General features: G+C 36.2%; 1 protein-coding gene across 8 annotated transcripts in view; it reads right to left on the bottom strand.

The window, feature by feature from the left end:
* Positions 1 to 1,546: 1,546 nt before the first annotated feature.
* The window catches only part of Cr2 (complement C3d receptor 2), a 32,658-nt gene continuing 14,761 nt past the window's right edge, over positions 1,547 to 19,443 (bottom strand). For 7 of the 8 annotated variants that reach the window (XM_048439318.3, XM_048439320.3, XM_085687485.2 and 4 more), the window contains 13 exons: positions 18,949 to 19,356; positions 17,910 to 18,086; positions 17,744 to 17,834; positions 17,376 to 17,452; positions 16,163 to 16,570; positions 15,457 to 15,538; positions 15,081 to 15,163; positions 14,199 to 14,591; positions 12,971 to 13,156; positions 7,997 to 8,182; positions 7,379 to 7,402; positions 6,235 to 6,307; positions 1,547 to 4,730 (listed from right to left, as the gene is read on the bottom strand). In XM_048439318.3, coding sequence (XP_048295275.3) covers positions 4,637 to 4,730; positions 6,235 to 6,307; positions 7,379 to 7,402; positions 7,997 to 8,182; positions 12,971 to 13,156; positions 14,199 to 14,591; positions 15,081 to 15,163; positions 15,457 to 15,538; positions 16,163 to 16,570; positions 17,376 to 17,452; positions 17,744 to 17,834; positions 17,910 to 18,086; positions 18,949 to 19,356 — 2,282 coding nt within the window. In that variant the 3' untranslated portion in view covers positions 1,547 to 4,636. The remainder of the gene's footprint in view (positions 4,731 to 6,234; positions 6,308 to 7,378; positions 7,403 to 7,996; positions 8,183 to 12,970; positions 13,157 to 14,198; positions 14,592 to 15,080; positions 15,164 to 15,456; positions 15,539 to 16,162; positions 16,571 to 17,375; positions 17,453 to 17,743; positions 17,835 to 17,909; positions 18,087 to 18,948; positions 19,357 to 19,443) is intronic. The other variant, XM_085687487.2, reaches the window with a different exon arrangement.

Here is a 19,443-nt window from a genome sequence, read left to right as displayed (position 1 = left end):
TCCACTCCTCCTCCTGTGGAATTTGCTTCCTCAGGCCCACTCCAGCCTAGGTAGCTGGTTCAGTCCCACTCTTGTGGAATTTGTTGTCTCAGGCCAGCTCCAGCCCAAGATGTAGTTTGTTGTTTTGGGCCTACTTTGGCCTAGGTTACCCTCTCCATGTGATTTTTATAGCCAGAGTTATAACTGTGCCACACACACACACACACACACACACACACACACACACACAATAGCACACCTCCTCTAGGAGATGAGGTAGAAAGCTGGTTAGTGACGGGAAGGTTTTGTTGTTGCTGTTGTTTTCCTCAATAGGCTATAGTTTAGATCTAAGGTAGAGTGGAAGAATACAGTGGGTGGAGGAAACTTGTTCCATGGATATCATGTAAGTCAAGTTGGAGGGAGCTAAATCTATAGATTGAGGCATTGGCTAAAATAACCAAATGGTGTGTTCCAGAGTGAATTATTATTAAATTATAAACTCTAAGACCCTAGAATTGTGCATATTATTTAGGAAATGACTGACTTCAGAAAGACAAATCATTTAAGATTTTTAAAAATACAGTTTATTTGAATAGTGAATATATTACTACTAAATGGCCTTTCATAAAAAGCTGAAGCTTATGAGAAAACTGCTAAAAAATAAACAAATTTTGAATAAAAACTCAGCTTTTATAGTTTCCAAAATTTTGTGAAAATTGGAATTACAGAATGATTGTGAATAGGCAACAAATACACAATATTATGAGAAAAACATTAACCGAAGTGAGTATGCTTAGCCAAATCCGAGAAGGAAGTTTCTATTAAAGTCATTATTTCCAGTTAGGTGTGCTCATCACAACTGCAGAAAATACTTCAGAAACAAGAATGCCCAACCTTTTGGTTTTTCCAACATGTGTCATCATCTAAAAAGTTCCTACTTGAGAACTATACAACTAAATTACAGAATAAATGTTACAAAAGGAAATTCCATGATATTTTAAGTAAGTTTTTGATTTTGTGTTGGACTATATTCATAGGTATCCTGGGCTTCTTTTGGCCCACAGGCCACAGTTTGGTCATCCTTGGTAGATGTTGAAATCTCTATTGTAATCCAAAGCTGTTCTGGAAATAGCTCTGTAGCACAGGCTGGCCTCCAACTCACAGAACTCTGCCTGCCTCTGCCTTCTTAATGCTGGGATTAAAGGCATGTGCCACCACCGCCTGGCTAAGAATTAGTTTTCTGCTTTTTTCTTTTTTTCTTGTTTTTAAGATAGGGTTTCTCTGTACCTTTGGAGCCTGTCCTGGTACTAGCTCTTGTAGACCAGGCTGGCCTCGAACTCATAGAGTAGTTTTCTTTAATAAGCTTATGATTGCAGTGTTATTTCTAGTTCCATATCCACAGCCTGGCTTCAGTCCAGTCACAAATAAAGCTCCATAGAGTAGGCCTCACTGCAAGATGGCTGTGAACCATCTTTAACATCAAACAAGCATTGCTTAAGAATAAATTGCATATACAAAAAGTTACAGTTTATGGTATTAGTTCACTGATGCTACAATCACTCAGAGATTTACTGATACTCAGATGCTTTCTTTATTATCAATGCTCAATGCAATTTCAAGCCACAAGACACAGAAGCATAATTTCTATGTAGGTGACAATGTGAATAATATAACTCAAGTTTAAATAACATGACTAGAACATCAACATTCTCTCTATTTGACAACTAAAACCATTAATGAATTAGATGATATTATTATATTAGGAAGCACTTTAAGTAATATGAACTGGAGCACATAACTATATTTTATGCTGATAAATACAAATAAAATAACAATCAATGTCTATGCAACAAATAAATAAAACCTTTTGTTTGGGAACCTTGTTTTGAGTTTGGAATCCCTCTGATACAATGTTCCCTTTCTCCTACATTCCTTTGCTAAGACTCCCCAGGAGCAAGTAACATTTTCATCTTCAAATACTACAACAACTTCTCTGTACTTTGCCTATGACATTTATTCTTATTCTATGGTATTTGTCTTTTGTCCTAATAAAGTAAGTCCAAGAGGACAGAGTGTAAGGTGTATGTCAAATATATGGGAATCATTTTAAAATCACAACTGGCCCTAAATTAATTTTTAAAACAATTTATGCATATGTGTGTGCCTGAATGTATATATGTGCACATATGTGCAAAAGCTCACAGAAGTCAATAGAAAGCATCAGATCTTCTGGAACTGGAGTTGCAGATGGTTCTGAGCTACCATGTAGGTTCTGGGTATTAAACTTGGGTCCTCTGCAAGAGCAATAAGTGCTTTTAACCTCTGAATCATTCATTTTTCCAGACCCTGATCTGAAGTCTTTGGCCAAGAGAATATTTTAGCTTTAGTTTTTTCATCTGGACTGTTACTTCAGCTTGGTATCATCTTTCCTCTTTATTTATACAAAAAGTCTTGTCAGTTACATTAACAAATTTTATGCTGCTAATCCAATGGTCCGTTTTCATTTCTTATCATTTTTGAGCTATTAATCTTTCAAAATGATCCTGAGGTCTGAGTGAAATACGGTATCAAATACTCAGCAAAACATACCTTCTAATGTCACCAGTATTTTCTGTGACCTTTGGTAGATTATAAATAGTGCTTGTTCACCTTTCTGAACTTTTCATCATTCAATTTTCTACTTCCAGATCACTTCAATATTTTATCCTTTCTCTTAATTTCTAGCATCTCCTCCAGTCTTATTCTCATTGAACCAGTTCGCTTCCTAGTCACTGCACACTATCACGTTAAAGGGGAGTGGATGTGCATTTGCCATCACATCATATGGGAGCATCTTCTTTGTTTCTGTTTGTTATAGTTTTCATTTTATTTTATTAGTAAGCCTTTATTTCCGAGAAACTACTCCACTAAAATTCAAGCTTAGAAACCCTTTTCTTTCTCCCTTGCTTTCATTTTTTTTTCTATTAGGTCATCTTGATCATCTTATAGGAACTGTGGGATAGATGCATATATTAATCATTCAAAAGTCTTTTTTAAATAGCTATTTTTCTATGATTATCTGATCCATTACAGAAGCACTCCTAGATATAGCACATCTACCTATAGTTTGTACTTCAATTTCTGTTCTTTCTCTTAAGATTAATCCAACTTCTTTCTCCTTTATTTCTACTAAAACTATTTTTGTCAGGTTCACCAACAAATTTTGTGCTCCTAAATCCAATGGTCAATTTTCATTGCTTGTCATTTTTAAGCTGTCAATAGCAATTTCCTTCTTCCCCAAGCTCTCTGTACCTCTGCACACCACACTTGTGGGTGGGTCTCTCTTTTGCAGCCTTTTTTTCCTTATTTTACAGCTCCTCACATTAGAAGTCATAAGGTTCGGTTCTTGGACTTTTTCTTGTCTGTAGACTCTTTAAACTCCATGATGATCTGATTCAGTCTCTTTATTTATGTATGCATTTGTATGTTCAGTATTATCTGTGATGGTTGAGATGTGAATTTTTCAACTGCCTCCTTGATACTTTTATTTGATTATTTATTAGATATCTCACATTTAACGCCCCCAAAGTAGTCTGTTCATCACATTCTGAATCATCTTAATAACAACTTTATCACTCCAATGACTTAGGTCCCAAATTCCTGGCATCATGATCAATACCTTTCTTCATCCTTTAAATCCAGACACAAAACATCGTTTAAGCTCCCTTCCTAATTATCTTTAAAACGCATGCAGTGTATGGCCTCTTCTTGCCAGATTGTTGTTCCTTGCCTGAATTGTATCAGCCTCTTTGTTGATTCCCTTCTTCTACCCTTAACTTTCTATAGCGTCTTATTTACCCAGTAATTAAGATGACTATGTAGTTCTTCTGCTTAGTATGCTTCACATCTCAAAATAAAATCTTATTACAATGACCTAGCCCACCCTATCTAATCATCCAGCTCCTTCAACAGTACCTCTCTGAGTATGTATTTCCTATTTGATCAATTCACTTTAGGTCACACAAGCCACTTTGTATGCAAACACAGCAAGACTTCTTAGTCTTTGAACTTGCTCCTGTTTGTATATTCTTTGCATCCTCTTCTTCTATGTACTTACTTGGTTGACTCACTACTTTCTCCAGTCTTTGAATAAATGCCATTTTCTTAGTGAATACTTTCTATGTAATCACTTTCATTTATCTATCTTCTTTCCCTGTTTAATTCTCTTTAATGATACTTACTTTATTCTTATCCCCCGCCCTTTGAGACAGGTCCTCATCCAGCCACCCTACCCTCAAATTCGCAATGTGACTGAGACCAGGCATAAATTCCTGATCTTTCTTCTGTTTCCCAAGTGCTAGAATCATAAGCATGCACTACCATACTTGACTTTATTTCATTCTTAAGCATTTTAAATTATTCTTAATAATTTTATTAATCACATTTGTTACATATTTACTAAATAATAGACATTTTAAAAACTAAGACCTTCAGTTAGCAATATAAAGTAGGTAAGTAAATAATATTGTACATGACTATTAAAGACTGATACAAACAATATTTACTTAAGACCATGTTTAAGAAAGACTTGAGAAAATATTAAAGCAAATCTTGAACATATATATATATATGTATATATATATATTTCAGTTTCATTATATACCAGCTTGTCATGTTATCAGCTTGCTGAGTTGTATGGATCAACAGAATATACTTCTCGTGTTTCTAAATGAAAAGTTCCTTCTTTAGGTCTTGTCTTTGTAGAATAATTGCTAAAAGAGAAACATAAGAAAAAGCTGTCAAATCTTTACTAATTAACTGTGATTATGGTGAGGGTTCATTAGCTGTCTGCTTTTTATCATCCAGAAAATTGTATTTTCATGTGTGATTTCATCTCATTTTCTTAAATATTAAAAACCATAGGCCCCCATTTTAAGGGCACCTAAAAATAAATAATTTACTAGTTTGATATTTGTTCAAGTTAGAATTAAATTTAGAATTTAACAAGTCTAAAATGTTATCACTAGAGTGAAATGCTTTGTGATATAGAGGGTAGACTTCTCTACAGGAACTTAAAAGATACCCAATACACATCTTAATTTGTAAAAAGTAAATTAAAAAATGTATAAAATAACACATAAAAGTCAAACAAACAAACATCCAATGATAACACTTGAAGATATTTTGAAATATTCTGTTTAATGGTTTTTTTAATATTCCTTCCTTTGTTTTGTAAACTTTCATATAACCTTTTGTGTAACTTCCTTTGGTTTATATAAAGCTTTTCAATCATTATTGTATTTCTAAAATATAAAAGTAAATATATTGGTTCTAAAATTAAATGATTTATGTAGGAAATACTGCATTTATTCTTCTATACTACTATTGATGTCTTTAAAGCCCAAATGTTAAAGAATTCCAGTGATTTTCTGAGAATATATAATGTGTCACTATGTCTAGGATTCATACACATGATTTTATAAAAAGTTTGAAAGTAATGCTAGAGAAATAGGAGGCATATGAAGAGATAATGATCATGTCTGATCATTGGTAATATAGTAACTATTGATTGCCTCCTTATATTAGCACCATGCTATACTACCAGGACATAGACTTTGACGTTAAGAAGGTCATAGTAGGGTAAAAGAGGTCAAACTTGCAACTCAACAAGTATCATGATGTTACCATAGTTAATTATATTTGGTGAGGACACAAAGCAGTGATTAATGTCTAATAGTTTTATTTGAATAGTTAAAAAAACCCCAAAGGTAAAAACAAAGAGAGGACTGTGTTCTAGGTAGAATGAAGTATTTGATAATGGACAAGAGCCTTGGCTTTCTACTATGGACTTTGAGAACATCCATATAATTGGATATGACTGGAAATAGTGTATGTGACAGTAAAGATGGCATAGGTTTAGATACAGATGTGACATAAAAGCCCTCTGACCCTTGAATCTTGTGGAAACTACAGAACAATGCTATATGTAAAGGATATCTTTCATAAAGTATGTACACCAGGTATCTACCTGGGTATGTTTTGTGCATGCTAGTATCAGAAAAGATACTCAGAGAAAAATTTGCCAAGTATCAGGTAACATAGAGCTGGGAAAGCTTAAGTCATGCTAGCCCAACCATTACACACACACACACACACACACACACACACACACACACACACACACACACATCAGTTCATATAAGTTGTGTTTTTAAAATTGGAGACAAGAACCCAAAAACTGTAGTACTTATTGGTCAAACATTCATTTGAACTTACCGTTCTTTATGTCTTAACATCATACAGAAGATGACACCAACCAAAATAATGACTACTGAGCCTGCAGAAACACCTGAAGGGGGAAAATAAACGTTTAATGCCAGAAAAAAATGACTTAGATTGCTAGGAGCTGATTGTAGGGCTTACTCCTACTGGTACAGAAGTTGTTAATGTGATTTTTTTTTATGTAGGAGGGTTATCTGTCTATGTGTTACTTTCATTGGTTAATAAAGAAACTGCCTTGGCTTTTGATAGGACATCAGCTTAGATAGGTGGAGTAGACAGAACAGAATGCTGGGAGAAAGAAGCAGAGTCAGGCAGACACCATGGCTCTCCTCTCTGAGATGGATGTGGGTTAGAATCTTCCCGGTAAGCCATGAAATCGTGGTGATATACAGATTATTAGAAATGGGTTAATTAATATGTGAGAGTTAGCCAATAAGGGGCTGGAGACAATGGACCAGGCAGTGTTTAAACAAACACAATTTGTGTGTTGTTATTTTGGGTGTAAAGCTATCTGTGTGGGAGCCAGGTGGGACAAAAAGCAGGCCTGCTTGCCTCTTCACTACAATTTTTTAGTACATTTTTCTTAACCATAAACTCTAAATTACTGAATAATCATGATTGAGCTTTAAGTTTTTCTAGTTGTATCTAGTCGATGTTTTGTCTGCAGCACATGGACCACAGGACTCCAGTCAACTTTCCATCATGTTTTCTCTGTTCTTTTTCAGTTTCATTGGTAAACAATTTTGTCCTTAGAGTGTAATTAGGAACACAGGATAGGATACCAGAGTCCCATGATTTTTGCATAGTAACATTTGACCCTTCGTTGTGAAGTATACTTTGATGTCGCAGAATAAGATTTCTTATTTCAATTGTACCAAATATCAAGAGCAAATGAAAAGAGACTTTCAATTTAAAAACCTTGAAAACACTTTCAACTCTAACTTAAGTGGACAGTTTATAATGCACCAAGAATATTAAAATACCTTTAAAACATTTTATAATGCACCAAAAATATTAAAATACCTTTAACCCAAAGAATTAAAATTAAACATATTAATGTGTATAATGTAGAACATCTAATTATATATATTTATTAAAAATTATAAAAACTCTTCTCCAAATATTTAAGAGAACTCACCACAAATAAGAGGCATAGTTGACCCTAAAGAGAAATAAAAAAATCATGAAACATCAGTCTGGCAGTACAAGTCAATGTCATTTAGGTACCATTACATCTGGAAATGTCCCAGAAGTCGATACTCAGATCCCATTTTGTCTAGGATATAGATAGTGGTTACACAAGTTATAATTACTCTTATATTTTGTTAAAATTAAATGGATATCATCCCGCTTCAATTAGTTAAGTTGTGGGAGTTTATCAGTACACTCAGCTCTATAGTCAGTGATTTTCGAGATCAAATGAAAATATGAACTGTTATAACAGGCTAGTTGACATGTTTTTGGAATTCTTCTCAAGTTGGTAAGCACTTAAATATCAGCAAAGAGAAAAGTCTCACAGAAGTTTCTTTCAAATAGAAGGCTATAAGTTTGACATGTTTGCCCCTTTTAGAGTATTGATGTGATATGCCCCATCCTAATCTATACTTTTCTTTATATTGACTATTGCCTTTCAGTCAATCTGTTGTCACAAAACTGTTCATTATGTCAAAGCCCTGTGAATTTCCTACACTGATAGATACTCAATTCCCCTCCTTCACAGGCCACATATAAATAGTGGTGAGACACTTGCACTTACGATATTTGCAGATAGCCAGGGGAGGATCCCACTGGTGATCATCCTGGCATTGGCTCTGAGGACTTCCCTCCAAGGTATAACCATCTTCACATTCCAAAGTCACAGTAGCTCCATACCGATACATTTTCCCAAGCTGGAGTCCCTTCTGGATTCCATTTGTAGCCTCAGGAAAGCTACAGTTTACCTCTGCAATTAAAAAAATCTTACTAATACATAGTCATGATTTGTCCTTTACCAAAAAAGTAGAAACTGTCTTTACTAGAAAGGTTATGAAATCAACTTACTTCATGATCACTAAACAAAGCTTCAGTGGATAGCATAAGCCAATACCCTGGGCAGTTATTGCAAAGCATTTTTCAACAGCTACCTGGCAATTTAAACTGCGTTGTTTTTTGTTTGTGTGTCTATGTTAACAGTGTTTAAATACTTCTAATGCTTTCTTAAAGAAATACTAAGGGTCTCTTAAAGAATTGGAGGAAAAGACAACCAAAAATTTGGAGGAAACTAGTACATCTCTTAAAGAATGTCAGAAAATCAGTGTGGCGATTTCTCAGGAAATTAGAATCAACCTACCTCAAGATCCAGCAATACCACTCTTGGGAATATACCCAAGAGATGCCCAATCATACTACAAAAGCATTTGTTCAACTATGTTCATAGCAGTGTTATTTGTAATAGCCAGAACCCAGAAGCAACCTGGATGCCCCTCAATGGAAGAATGGATAAAGAAAGTGTGGAACATATACACATTAGAGTACTACTCAGTGGTAAAAAAAACAATGACATCTTGAATTTTGCATGCAAGTGGATGGAAATAGAAAACACTATCCTGAGTGAGATAACCCAGACCCAAAAAGATGAATATGGTATGTACTCACTCATTAGTGGATTCTAGCCATAAACAAAGGACATTGAGCATATAGTTCACAAGCCTAGATAAGCCAAATAATAAGGTGAACCCGAAGAAAAGCATATTTAGATCCTCCTGGAAATTGAAAGCAGACAAGATCGCCAGGTAAAGTTGGGAGCATAAGGGTGGGGGTGGAGGGAGGGGAAGGGGAGAGGGGGAAGGGAGAAGGGAAGGATTAGGGAGAGCTTGGGGGAGTGGGAGGGTTGAAATGGAGGTAGGGCAGATATAGGAGTAGGGAAGAAGATACCTACATTAAGGGAGCCATTTTAGGTGTGGCAAGAGACTTGGCTCTAGAGAGGATCCCAAGTGTCCACAGGGATGTCCCCAGCTAGGTCCTTGGGAAGCAGAAGAGAGGGTGCCTGAACTGGCCTTGTCCTATAGTCACACTGATGAATATCTCGAATATCACCATAGAACCTTCATCTGGCGATGGATGGAGATAGAGACAGAGACTCACATCAGATCACTGGACTGAGCTCCCAAGGTCCAGTTAGAGTGCAGAAGGAGGGAGAAGATAAGAAAGGAAGTCAGGACCGCGAGGGGTTGGTCCACCCACTGAGACAGTGTGCCTGATTTAATGGGAGCTCACCAAATCCAGCTGGACTGGGACTGAGTGAGCATGTGATCAAACCGAACTCTCTGATTCTGGCTGACGATGGGGGCTGACTGAGAAGCCATTGATAATGGCACTGGGACTTGTTTCTACTGCATGTACCAGCTTTTTGGAATCTTAGTCTGTTTGGATGCACACCTTCCTAGGCCTGGATGGAGGTGGGAGAGCCTTGGACTTCCCATAGGGCCCTCTCTTAAGACTGGAGAGGGAGTGGGGAAGCAGGAGGGGAATGGGAGGAGGGGAGGAAGTAGAAATTTTTGAATGGAAAAATAAATAAAAATTTTAAAAAAGAATGTTGGGAAAACTAAGAAGAAAAACCAAACAGTTGGTGGAAACAAATATAACTGTTAAAGACCTTAAAATGGAAATAGAAGCAATAGAAAAAATACAAACTGAGGGAATGCTGGAAAAGAATAAGTGATGTAAGAATCACCAAGACAATACAAGAGATGGAAGAGAAAATCTCAGGCACTGAAGATCTGATCAAGGAGATAGATTCATTAGGCAAAGAAAATGTTAAATCTAAAAAATTCCTAACAGAAAATTTCTAGGAAATCTCGAATACTATGAAAAGACAAAACCTAAGAATAATAGAGATAGAAGAAGGAGAAGAATTTCTGCTCAAAGGCCCAGAAAATGTATCCAACAAAATTATAGAAGAAAAATCTCCCAACCTAAAGAAGGATATACCTATAGAGGTACAAAAAATGTATATAACACCAATAGACTGGACCAGACAAAACATCCCTTCACAATATAATAATCAAAACACTAATCATACAGAATAAAGAAAGAATTTTAAAAGCTGTAAAGGAAAAAGGTCAAGTAACATATACAGGCAGCCTGTCAGAATTATGCCTGACTTCTCAATGGAGACTCTAAAAGCCAGAAGAACATGGATAGAGTTTCTTCAAACTTTAAGAGACCACAGATTCTGGTCCAGACTATTAAACCCAGCAAAACTTTCAAAACCATTGATGGAGAAAACAAGATACTTCAGAACAAAAGTTAAATTTAATCAATATCTATCTACAAATCCAGCTCAACAGAAGTACTAGAAGGAAAAGTCCAACACAAAGAAGTTAGCTACACCCACAAATACACAGGCAATAGATAATTACACATCAACAAAACCCAAAAAGGGAAGCACACCACTACCACCATCACCAAATAACAGGAATTAGCAAACACTAGTCATTAATTGATGCGGGAATTCCTTCTGTATATGTGTTGCTTTCATTGGTTAATGAATAAAGAAACTGCTTAGGCCTATGACAGGGCAAAATAGAGCTAGGCAGGAAAACTAAACTGAATACTGGGAGAAAGAAGGCAGAGTCAGAGAGATGTCATGTAGCTGCTGAAGGAGAAAGATGTAAGATGCCAGCTTGAGTCTCATGGTAAAACACAAAATAACAGAAATAGGTTAATTTGAGATGTAAGAGTTAATTAATGAGAAGCCTAAGCTAACAGGCCAAGCAGCATTGTAATTAATATATTTTCTGTGTGATTATTTTTTGTGTCTGGGCATCTGGGAGCAAATAAACAGCCTCTGCCTACAATTAATATCAATGAACTCAATTTGCCAATATAAAGACACAGGCTAACAGAATGGATATAAAAACATCTTTCTGCTGCATACAAGAAACATACCTCAACTTCAAAGACAAACATTACCTCAGAGTAAAGGGTTGGAAAAAGATTTTCCAACTATGCTGACCTAAGAAGCAAGCTGGTGTGGCAATCCTTAAGCATTTTTCAACAACTACCTAGCAACTTAAGCTGTAATGTTTTTTGTTTGTGTGTCTATGTTAACAGTGTTTAAGCAATTCTAATGCCTTCTTAAAAAATACTAAGGGGTGAATCAATAATATTAATTTTTCTAAATCACTGTTCCTTCTTGGTTTCTAGTCTTACTCTCTAATTCTTCATAGATCCATGCTCATTCTCATTTCTTCTTTGATATTTTGATCATAAGAGCTATCAATAGTGTTCAACTTGCAACCGCAGGTGACCACATTCAGCTGAATAACAATGAATGTGACCTAACACAAAATCTTAAACATATTTAGAATATTATGATTTTTGTGACAATTTTGATAACTTATTTTTAAAGATTTCTGTGTGTGTGTGTGTGTCTTTGTGTGTGTGCACGTGCATGTGTGTGTGTAAGAACAGCATATGTGTGCAGGTGCTTTAGAGAGCAGAAAATCCTCTTTTTCTGCGTTGGATTCTCTGGATCTGGAGTTATAGGTGGCTGTGAGTCACCCTATGTAAGTGGTAAGTAAAGAACTTGGGTCCTGTGGAAGAACAGCTTGACTCTTAACCACTGAGCTATCGTTTCCCCCAATTGCATGGTTCTTGAACATGAATTTTGTATATGATTGCATCATTTTACAATATGAAAATTAGAAACATGTCTGGTAAGACCTTTGACTTGAATCCTCACTGCTAGTTGTATGACTTTGGGTAAGTCACAGATCTCTCTGAGACATTGGAACCTTATCTAGAAAGCAGGAATAACAATGGTACCACTCTTATGGGTTTCGTGAACATTAAATGAGATAATAATGGAAGCAATGCACAGCATCTGGCATAAATATAATCCTCAGCAATGTTATATACGGACTTATTATTCCTATTTAATACACATTACTGATAATAATTATTTTGTATGTAAAATTGTTAAAAAAATTGTCTGTATTGTGGGAGAGCTGGCCCCAGCCCTCATCTGCCAGTGTGCAATGATGGCAGGTACAGGAGAGCTGTCCCAGCATCTTAGGCTGTTGAGTGGGCATTGGAAAACTGGCCCCTCCCTTGTCTGGACAACACTCTGCTCTCCTCAGTTGATGGCTTCTGGTGCAGATGCAGGTGGAGAAAGAGTTATTCTCACTTGGGAGGCTGGTCACTAGGAATAAACAATACAAAATTGACTTGTATTTTTCTTTTCTTTGTGGAGGGAGTGGTCACAGTGGAGGGATGCAGACATAAGAAGATTGGGAGGTGAATGCAATCAGGGTGAATGATGTGAGATTCCCAAATAATCAATAGAAAAACTTGCCCATAATCTCACTACCAAATAGGGAAACATAATCAAAAGGAAGTTGTGATTTTTATTGATTTTATGTCAAATGCCCTCTTACAAAAACTTTAACAATAGTGTGATTATAACCTTTGCTTAGTTACTTAAATTATAAAAATCACTTTAACTTTCCATGTATAAATAATTATTATTTAACTAAATATTAATTAATTTTTATTAACTAAATAATTAGTCATATAGTTATGCCATTTTCATTTTAAGATTTGAGATTAATATATTAATTTATTAAATGCATTCAATTAAATCATAGAATTACTCTCTAACAATTTTAAGACAAAATGCTTAACTGAACATATATGTTTGTGACAAATTACTTTGCTAGAAACAACAACAACAAAGCAGACAAAATACCTTTGCAATAAGGGACAGGTTGGCTCCAGGTACCCTCATGAGTACAGACAAGCAATGCCTCTCCAGCCAGAAGGTAACCATGGTGACAGCTGTACATGACTGACATTCCAGGAGAAAATCGAGCTGTATTCTCACCAGTATGATTTCCATTGGCAATTGTGGATGGAGAAGGACAACCTAAGAAAGCTTGGAGATCAACAAGGAAAGATTTAATAGGGCAAAGAATAACATTTAAACAACACAATCCCCGAGTATAGTAACACAGAAAAGCAATGTGAAACCAGCAAATTAGTTAATTCTCAAGTTTGGATGAATGTGTGCTTTTCCTCTCTATACCATATATGATTAGGAGAAAAGAGTAGAACACATGATGCTATGGTGCTATATCTGTAACTTTGGTCTACAAATATAATTTATTACTTTATGCTATTCTATTATAATCCCTCAATTGAACAAGAGTAGTGGTTTTTACAACTAATTGATCTATTATTTTTCCTCTATGTTATAAACAGGCTATTATCTAAGCATCAAACATCCTAATATCAACAAACAGATGCCCAGGAACAAGGAAGTGAAATCACACTGTTGGGGGCTATAGACCCCCAGACCCTGAATTTCCTGTAAACAGCTTGTTTTTCCTATGCTTGCAGCTGCTCTGAAAAAAAACAACTTGTTTTCCTGTGCTTGCAGCTGCTCTGAGCATAAGACAGGGGAGTGGTTTCTGGTGGCTTTGTAGCTGAAAATCCTGAAAGCTAGGACATGGCCATTGGTGAGGGAAGGCACTATATAAGCTGCCCTGGAACACAATAAAGTTGGCATTCTTGGGGAATTCAAGGATGACTCCTCTCTCTCTCTCTCTCTCTCTCTCTCTCTCTCTCTCTCTGTCTGTCTGTCTTTCTCTCTCTCTCCCTTTCTGTCTCTCTGTGTATTTCAATTTCAAAATATTTTTCAAGTATTTGCCAAAAGTTGTGCACACTTTTCCAAATAAAGTCATAAGAATGAATAAATTATAGATTGATTAATATATAAATTAATCATTATAATTTCAAGCTCTCTTGATCTGTACAAAGGAAAGAGAAAAAGGAATCAAGTGAAGAGAAAGGAAAAGGCAAATCATCTTATAAAACACTAACTGCTATAGCTTTTAGATGCTTTAGGTAGAATACATACTCAAAAGCCTTCTTTATTTTGTAAAAGATTTCACTTTTAACCAATAAAAATGGCTTACCTACTCTGATACAAGTTGGTATACTTGGTAGCCACGTGTTATTGGTATGACACCTTATCAAGTGACTGCCATTCATAATGAAGCCATGATTGCAGGCAACATGTAGTATGTCATTATGGGAATATGCAGAATGAGTTTTATTGAGTTTGTATCCATGTTTGACTTCTGGATCAGGGCAGTGAGTTGGAGGAGAAGATTTTAAGCACTTTGGTGGAGGTCCACTCCAAGATCCATGTCCTTTAGGATCATTTCTACATTGCAAACTTTTCTCTCCCTGAAGATCAAACCCTTGATCACATTCATAAAAGACTTCATTTCCATATAGGAAGTGCTCTATCATCATTCCTGTATGTTTTCCATTTGCAATTTTTGGTGGAGGTTGACAGAGAATAACTGCAGAAGAGATTTGGAGAATTTGAGTCTTCGTCGTAATATAAACACTATACAAGTGCCTTATAATTTATATGAATAGAAAATTATTTAAATTTTGGAAATTAGAACATGAAATTTATTTGCAAATTGATCCCAAAAATTTCAGAAAATAAAATGAAGTATAAAGGAAGAAATATAGCTGTGTTCCTATATCCTAGAAATATCCCACATATTTTTCTATTCAGTAAAATTAGAATATATATGTATATATATGCATATATATACACACACACACATTCACATTCATAAACATATGGTAAATACTTACTCCAACTTGGCAAATTGTTTACTAATACCAGCATTGATCAAGACTAAAATATTTTCCATATCTTATACATAGTAAGGAGAAGTATAAACTATTAAAGAAGTTGTAAACTTCCTCTCCACTAACTGATTATCCCTTTCTAACTCCCTAATTCATGGTTGGCTTCCCCAATGTCCATAATTTACCTTTACAAACTGCAATCTTTTGGAACCAAGTCCCATTCTCAGCATTTTGACACTTTTCATAAGTATGTCCAGTCAATTGGTACCTAGAAAAAGTTGTTATACTCATTTATTTTCAATATTTTACCTCTGCAACATAGACTGTATAACCACAGAGGTACTTCTAAATGTCAGTTTTAGCACAAAGAAACATAAACTCTTGGCCCTCCAAAAAAGAAAACTATTTCTATATAAGAAACTCTCAGCAAAGCTCTTTCCATGTCAGAAAAGCAGGCAGAACCTGCTGCTAGTTAGATCATTGTGGGTTGAAGCATGAGGAATCACCAAAGGGTTTTACCAAGACACAACTCTTTCTTAGAGTAGACAACTTCACACTCACCCATGTTGACAGGCTCTATTCACTAGTTTTATGTGTGAATCATCTGGAAGGTCATGAAGTTCTCGCATAGGCTCACATCCTTCTGGGGGGACAAAGTTGAAACTGTTTTTAGGTTACTTATAGCATAAAGAAAAATGACTCAGGAACCAAAATAACCTTCAACTTATGGGCAAGACTCTATTGTCCCGAAGGTGGATTTGTTTCCCGTAACTTGTGGTAAAGGTCACAAGTATATCGTTCACATTATTCCAGATACAGAGGAGCATATTTCTACATGCACATCAACAATGGTGGTGCCCAAGAGGGTGGTGGCCTGGAGAGCGAACTTGCCATATAAACAACAACAGCAGCACTCTATTCCAGAACTGTAAGAACACAAAACAACTGGTACCAATTTGAAACTTTGAAGGCATGGTTCAGTAAGTTCTCATCCATCATAGAATGTTTTCTGTTCTGTGGCTGTACTAGTGATCCTGGATTCATGCTGTAGGAAACTAGTCTATCTACTGTCTGACTTTAGGACTGTGAAGTCTTGACTATGATGTGAATGTTCCATTAGTTACTTGGTTGTCTTTTCTACTTCTATAAGGACAGCTAGGGGTGTTACACAGAAAAACTCTGTCTTGAGAAAAAAATAAAAAACAGAAAAGAAAATTATAAATAAGTATAATGCCATTTAAAATTCCCATTGGGTTTGACTTTTTACCTTTTTTGCAAAGTGGTATTTCAGGATCCCAGGTATTATTGGCTTTACAACGAATCTGACTACTTCCATTCAAAATGTATCCATTGTTACACTTGAAAGTCACACTATCATTGTAGAAATATGGGGCTCCTTTGCCAGGCAGCTTATATCCATTTGCCACACGGACATCTGAGCACTGCACAGCAGGGAGGGAAAGTTTACAGAGAGGAGCAGGGCCACTCCAGGAGCCTCTCCCTCCGCTTCCACCTGTACAGTGGATGCTGCGTTCCCCAATGAGGTTGAATTGCACTCCTTCCTCTGGCCCGGGATAACACGTGTAGGTGACCACAGTTCCATATGGGACATCTTCCGAGAAACTCCCTGTATGTGTCCCATTGTAGATAATAGGAGGTGGTGGACAGGTAATTTCTATAGACATAAAAAGATACTGTAGACATCTGAACCAGGGTTAGACGTGCAACAGTTATGACCATGTTTCTATGAAGGGTGTGGATGAATGTTCATGCTATGAGCTATATTAAACATTATTGTATATATAAAATTTGATTTTTATGAAAATAAGATTGGTATGAAAATGAATATGAGGTATTAAGACTCAATATTCACTAATTAAATTAATAATTATTTTATCACGGTCAATATGAGAATAAAAGGTACAAGTGACAGAATCACACTTTTGGAGTATATTTTGTTACAATAGTTATTTGATTGACTAAGGATAGTTATTGTTGGTTGAGCACCTGCTTTACAATAGGAATTTTCATCATCCAGAAAGTAGGTACAGTACCATTTTATTCTAATAACCCAAACGTGCAGTTTAGTGGAACTTTTACAGATGAGACTAGAGTTTCTACAAGTCATATATATTGCCAAAGGTCATACAGGTATTAGACAGTAGGAACAGAATCTGAGTCCATATTGGACATCAGTCTCCTAATCTCTTCACTAAACCTTGATGTAAACCAAAGTAGGGTAGTGACTCAGATAGTTATCACCCTCTATATTCTGATAATCCTAAACCACAACATAAACTTGGTAACTAAGTACATGGAATTTGACTGATTAAAGTAGTAAGAGGTGAGAGAAGAAAGATGACAAAATAAATAGCCATAAAACTTGACAAAATAGTGTGCTAATTCCAATAACACAGCCTAAAATAGGGCACTCATCTATTTTATATCACTGTAAGTCCTCTGTCATTTTTGTCACTCACCTTTACAAAGACGAATCTCTAAAAACCAAGGAATTGTACCTTGGCACAGCTGATAAGCACTCTCACTTAACTGGGACCTGGAGACAAAGAGTCATATCATTTGACTATGTCATTAACAATAAGCTAAGCAAGCACTATGGGCTCCAGAGGCAGACTGACAAATTTTAGGACAAAGTGCAACAGAAAAAAAATATAGCCTACTTCAGCACCATCCATCCATTGTACAGTTTCCACGCATGGAAAAGCATTGTGATAAATAACCCATGAGCACATGACAAAGGAAGACCTTTAAGGCGAACTCTTACACACAGTTTTCAGTGGGTACTGATAAGACAGACCTCATTCAGGATGAGACATGCTTTACTCACCCCTCCTCACAAGAAGAATTAACAGCTGTCCTAATAAACTGATTCTGAGGCCTCTTAAAGAGATGTGGTCCTTCTGGTTTACATTCTGCAACTAAGAAAAAAAGATAAAAATGAGTAACAACACAAGACAATTTTAGGCTAAATATCTGTAGTTGTAGTGCAATACCTTTGCACTGGGGGACAATGGGTCTCCACTTTCCCTCAGGAGTACAGTGTATAGTATCCTCTCCCACCAGTAAATAGCCAGGGTCACAGCTATATCTTATGGATGTTCCAGGATCAAAGGTGAGGAAGTGCCTATCTTCTTTTTGCCCATTGATGATTTTAGGAGGAGCTGGACATTCTAAAGGAAAAACAGATACAATAAAACAATTTTAGAGTAAAAAATAGAAACTGAGCTAAAGAAGTCAAAATTAATAGAACCCCATTCTCATGGCAGTTGTCTGGAACAGAAGGTATTTTTGCAGTCCTTGGGTAATTTCATGTTATCATTTCTCAGTTATATTTTCTTTTCTGTACTCAGACTGCCATTGATCTGTTAGGCTCCTACTTGCTATAACTCATTTCCTGCACCCCAGTCAATCCACTCTTTTTTAATTCCTTTCACTTTTCTTTTAAAAGACAGGATTTTACTCTATACCCCAGGTTGATTTCAAATTCACAACCTTCTTGTATCAGTCTCCCCAGTTGCAGCATTTTTGACATGTGCCATCACACCAGCTTTTACCTTCTGAAGGAATTATCTTAGAAGACTTTATGGAAGATTTTAATATACCTGCAGGTGAAAGCTTTGGTAATTTCCCTTTTAAAAATTACTGTTAAAGCTGGGCAATGGTGGTGCATGCCTTTAATCCCAGCACTCAAGAGGCATAGTCAGACGGATTTCTGTGAGCTCCAGGCTAGCCTGGTCTACAAGAGCTAGTTCCAAAGCTCCAAAGCTACAGAGAAACCCTGTCTCTAAAAACCAGGAAAAAATACTGTTAAGGCAAACAAGTATTTTTGCTCTTATGTTTCTTAAAGAAATGAACAACTTAGTAAACTTTAGAGTATTTCCATAGAGGCGAGGGAGGGCTAAGAAAGACTTCTTTGTTATTTATATCCACTATTGTGTGACTGAATGTATGGGGACTACAAAGGACCCTGTGTAAAGTCCATAGGCCCTTCCTCTAAATTTTTGAAATGATTCATGCTCTGATAGCACCCACCTTTTTCACATACTGGTACTGATGGCTCCCATGTGCCTTGGGCATTGCATCGAATTCTCTTGCTGCCCTTCAAGTTGAAGCCAGATTCACAAGACAATATCACAGTGTCATTATAGGAATATTTATCTTTCAAAATAGATAACATTTGACCTCTATCTATTTGTGGTTTTAGACATTGAACTGCAGAAGTCGAAAGTTCACAACGTGGAGCAGGGCCACTCCAGATCCCACTCTTCTTACTGTCGCTGGTACAATAGATAGTCTTCTCCCCAATAAGAATGAAGTTCACTCCTTTCTCTGGGCTTGGGTCACAGGTGTAGGTAACTGTGCTTCCATATGATACATTTGCTGAAAAGCTGCCTGTATGTCTTCCATTAAGAACAGGTGGAGGTGGGGGGCAGAGAATTTCTAGAGAAGGCAAAGGACAGTGATTTCTGAATCTGCAATGAGTCATTCAGTTAACTAATGTAATATAATTAAAATGTGATTTTAAAA

Source organism: Myodes glareolus, chromosome 5 (assembly GCF_982192425.1).
Source record: "Myodes glareolus chromosome 5, mMyoGla1.1, whole genome shotgun sequence".
Classification (NCBI taxonomy): domain Eukaryota; kingdom Metazoa; phylum Chordata; class Mammalia; order Rodentia; family Cricetidae; genus Myodes; species Myodes glareolus.
The sequence above is the reverse complement of the archived record's forward strand: the minus strand, read 5'-3'. Positions and strand labels throughout refer to the sequence as shown.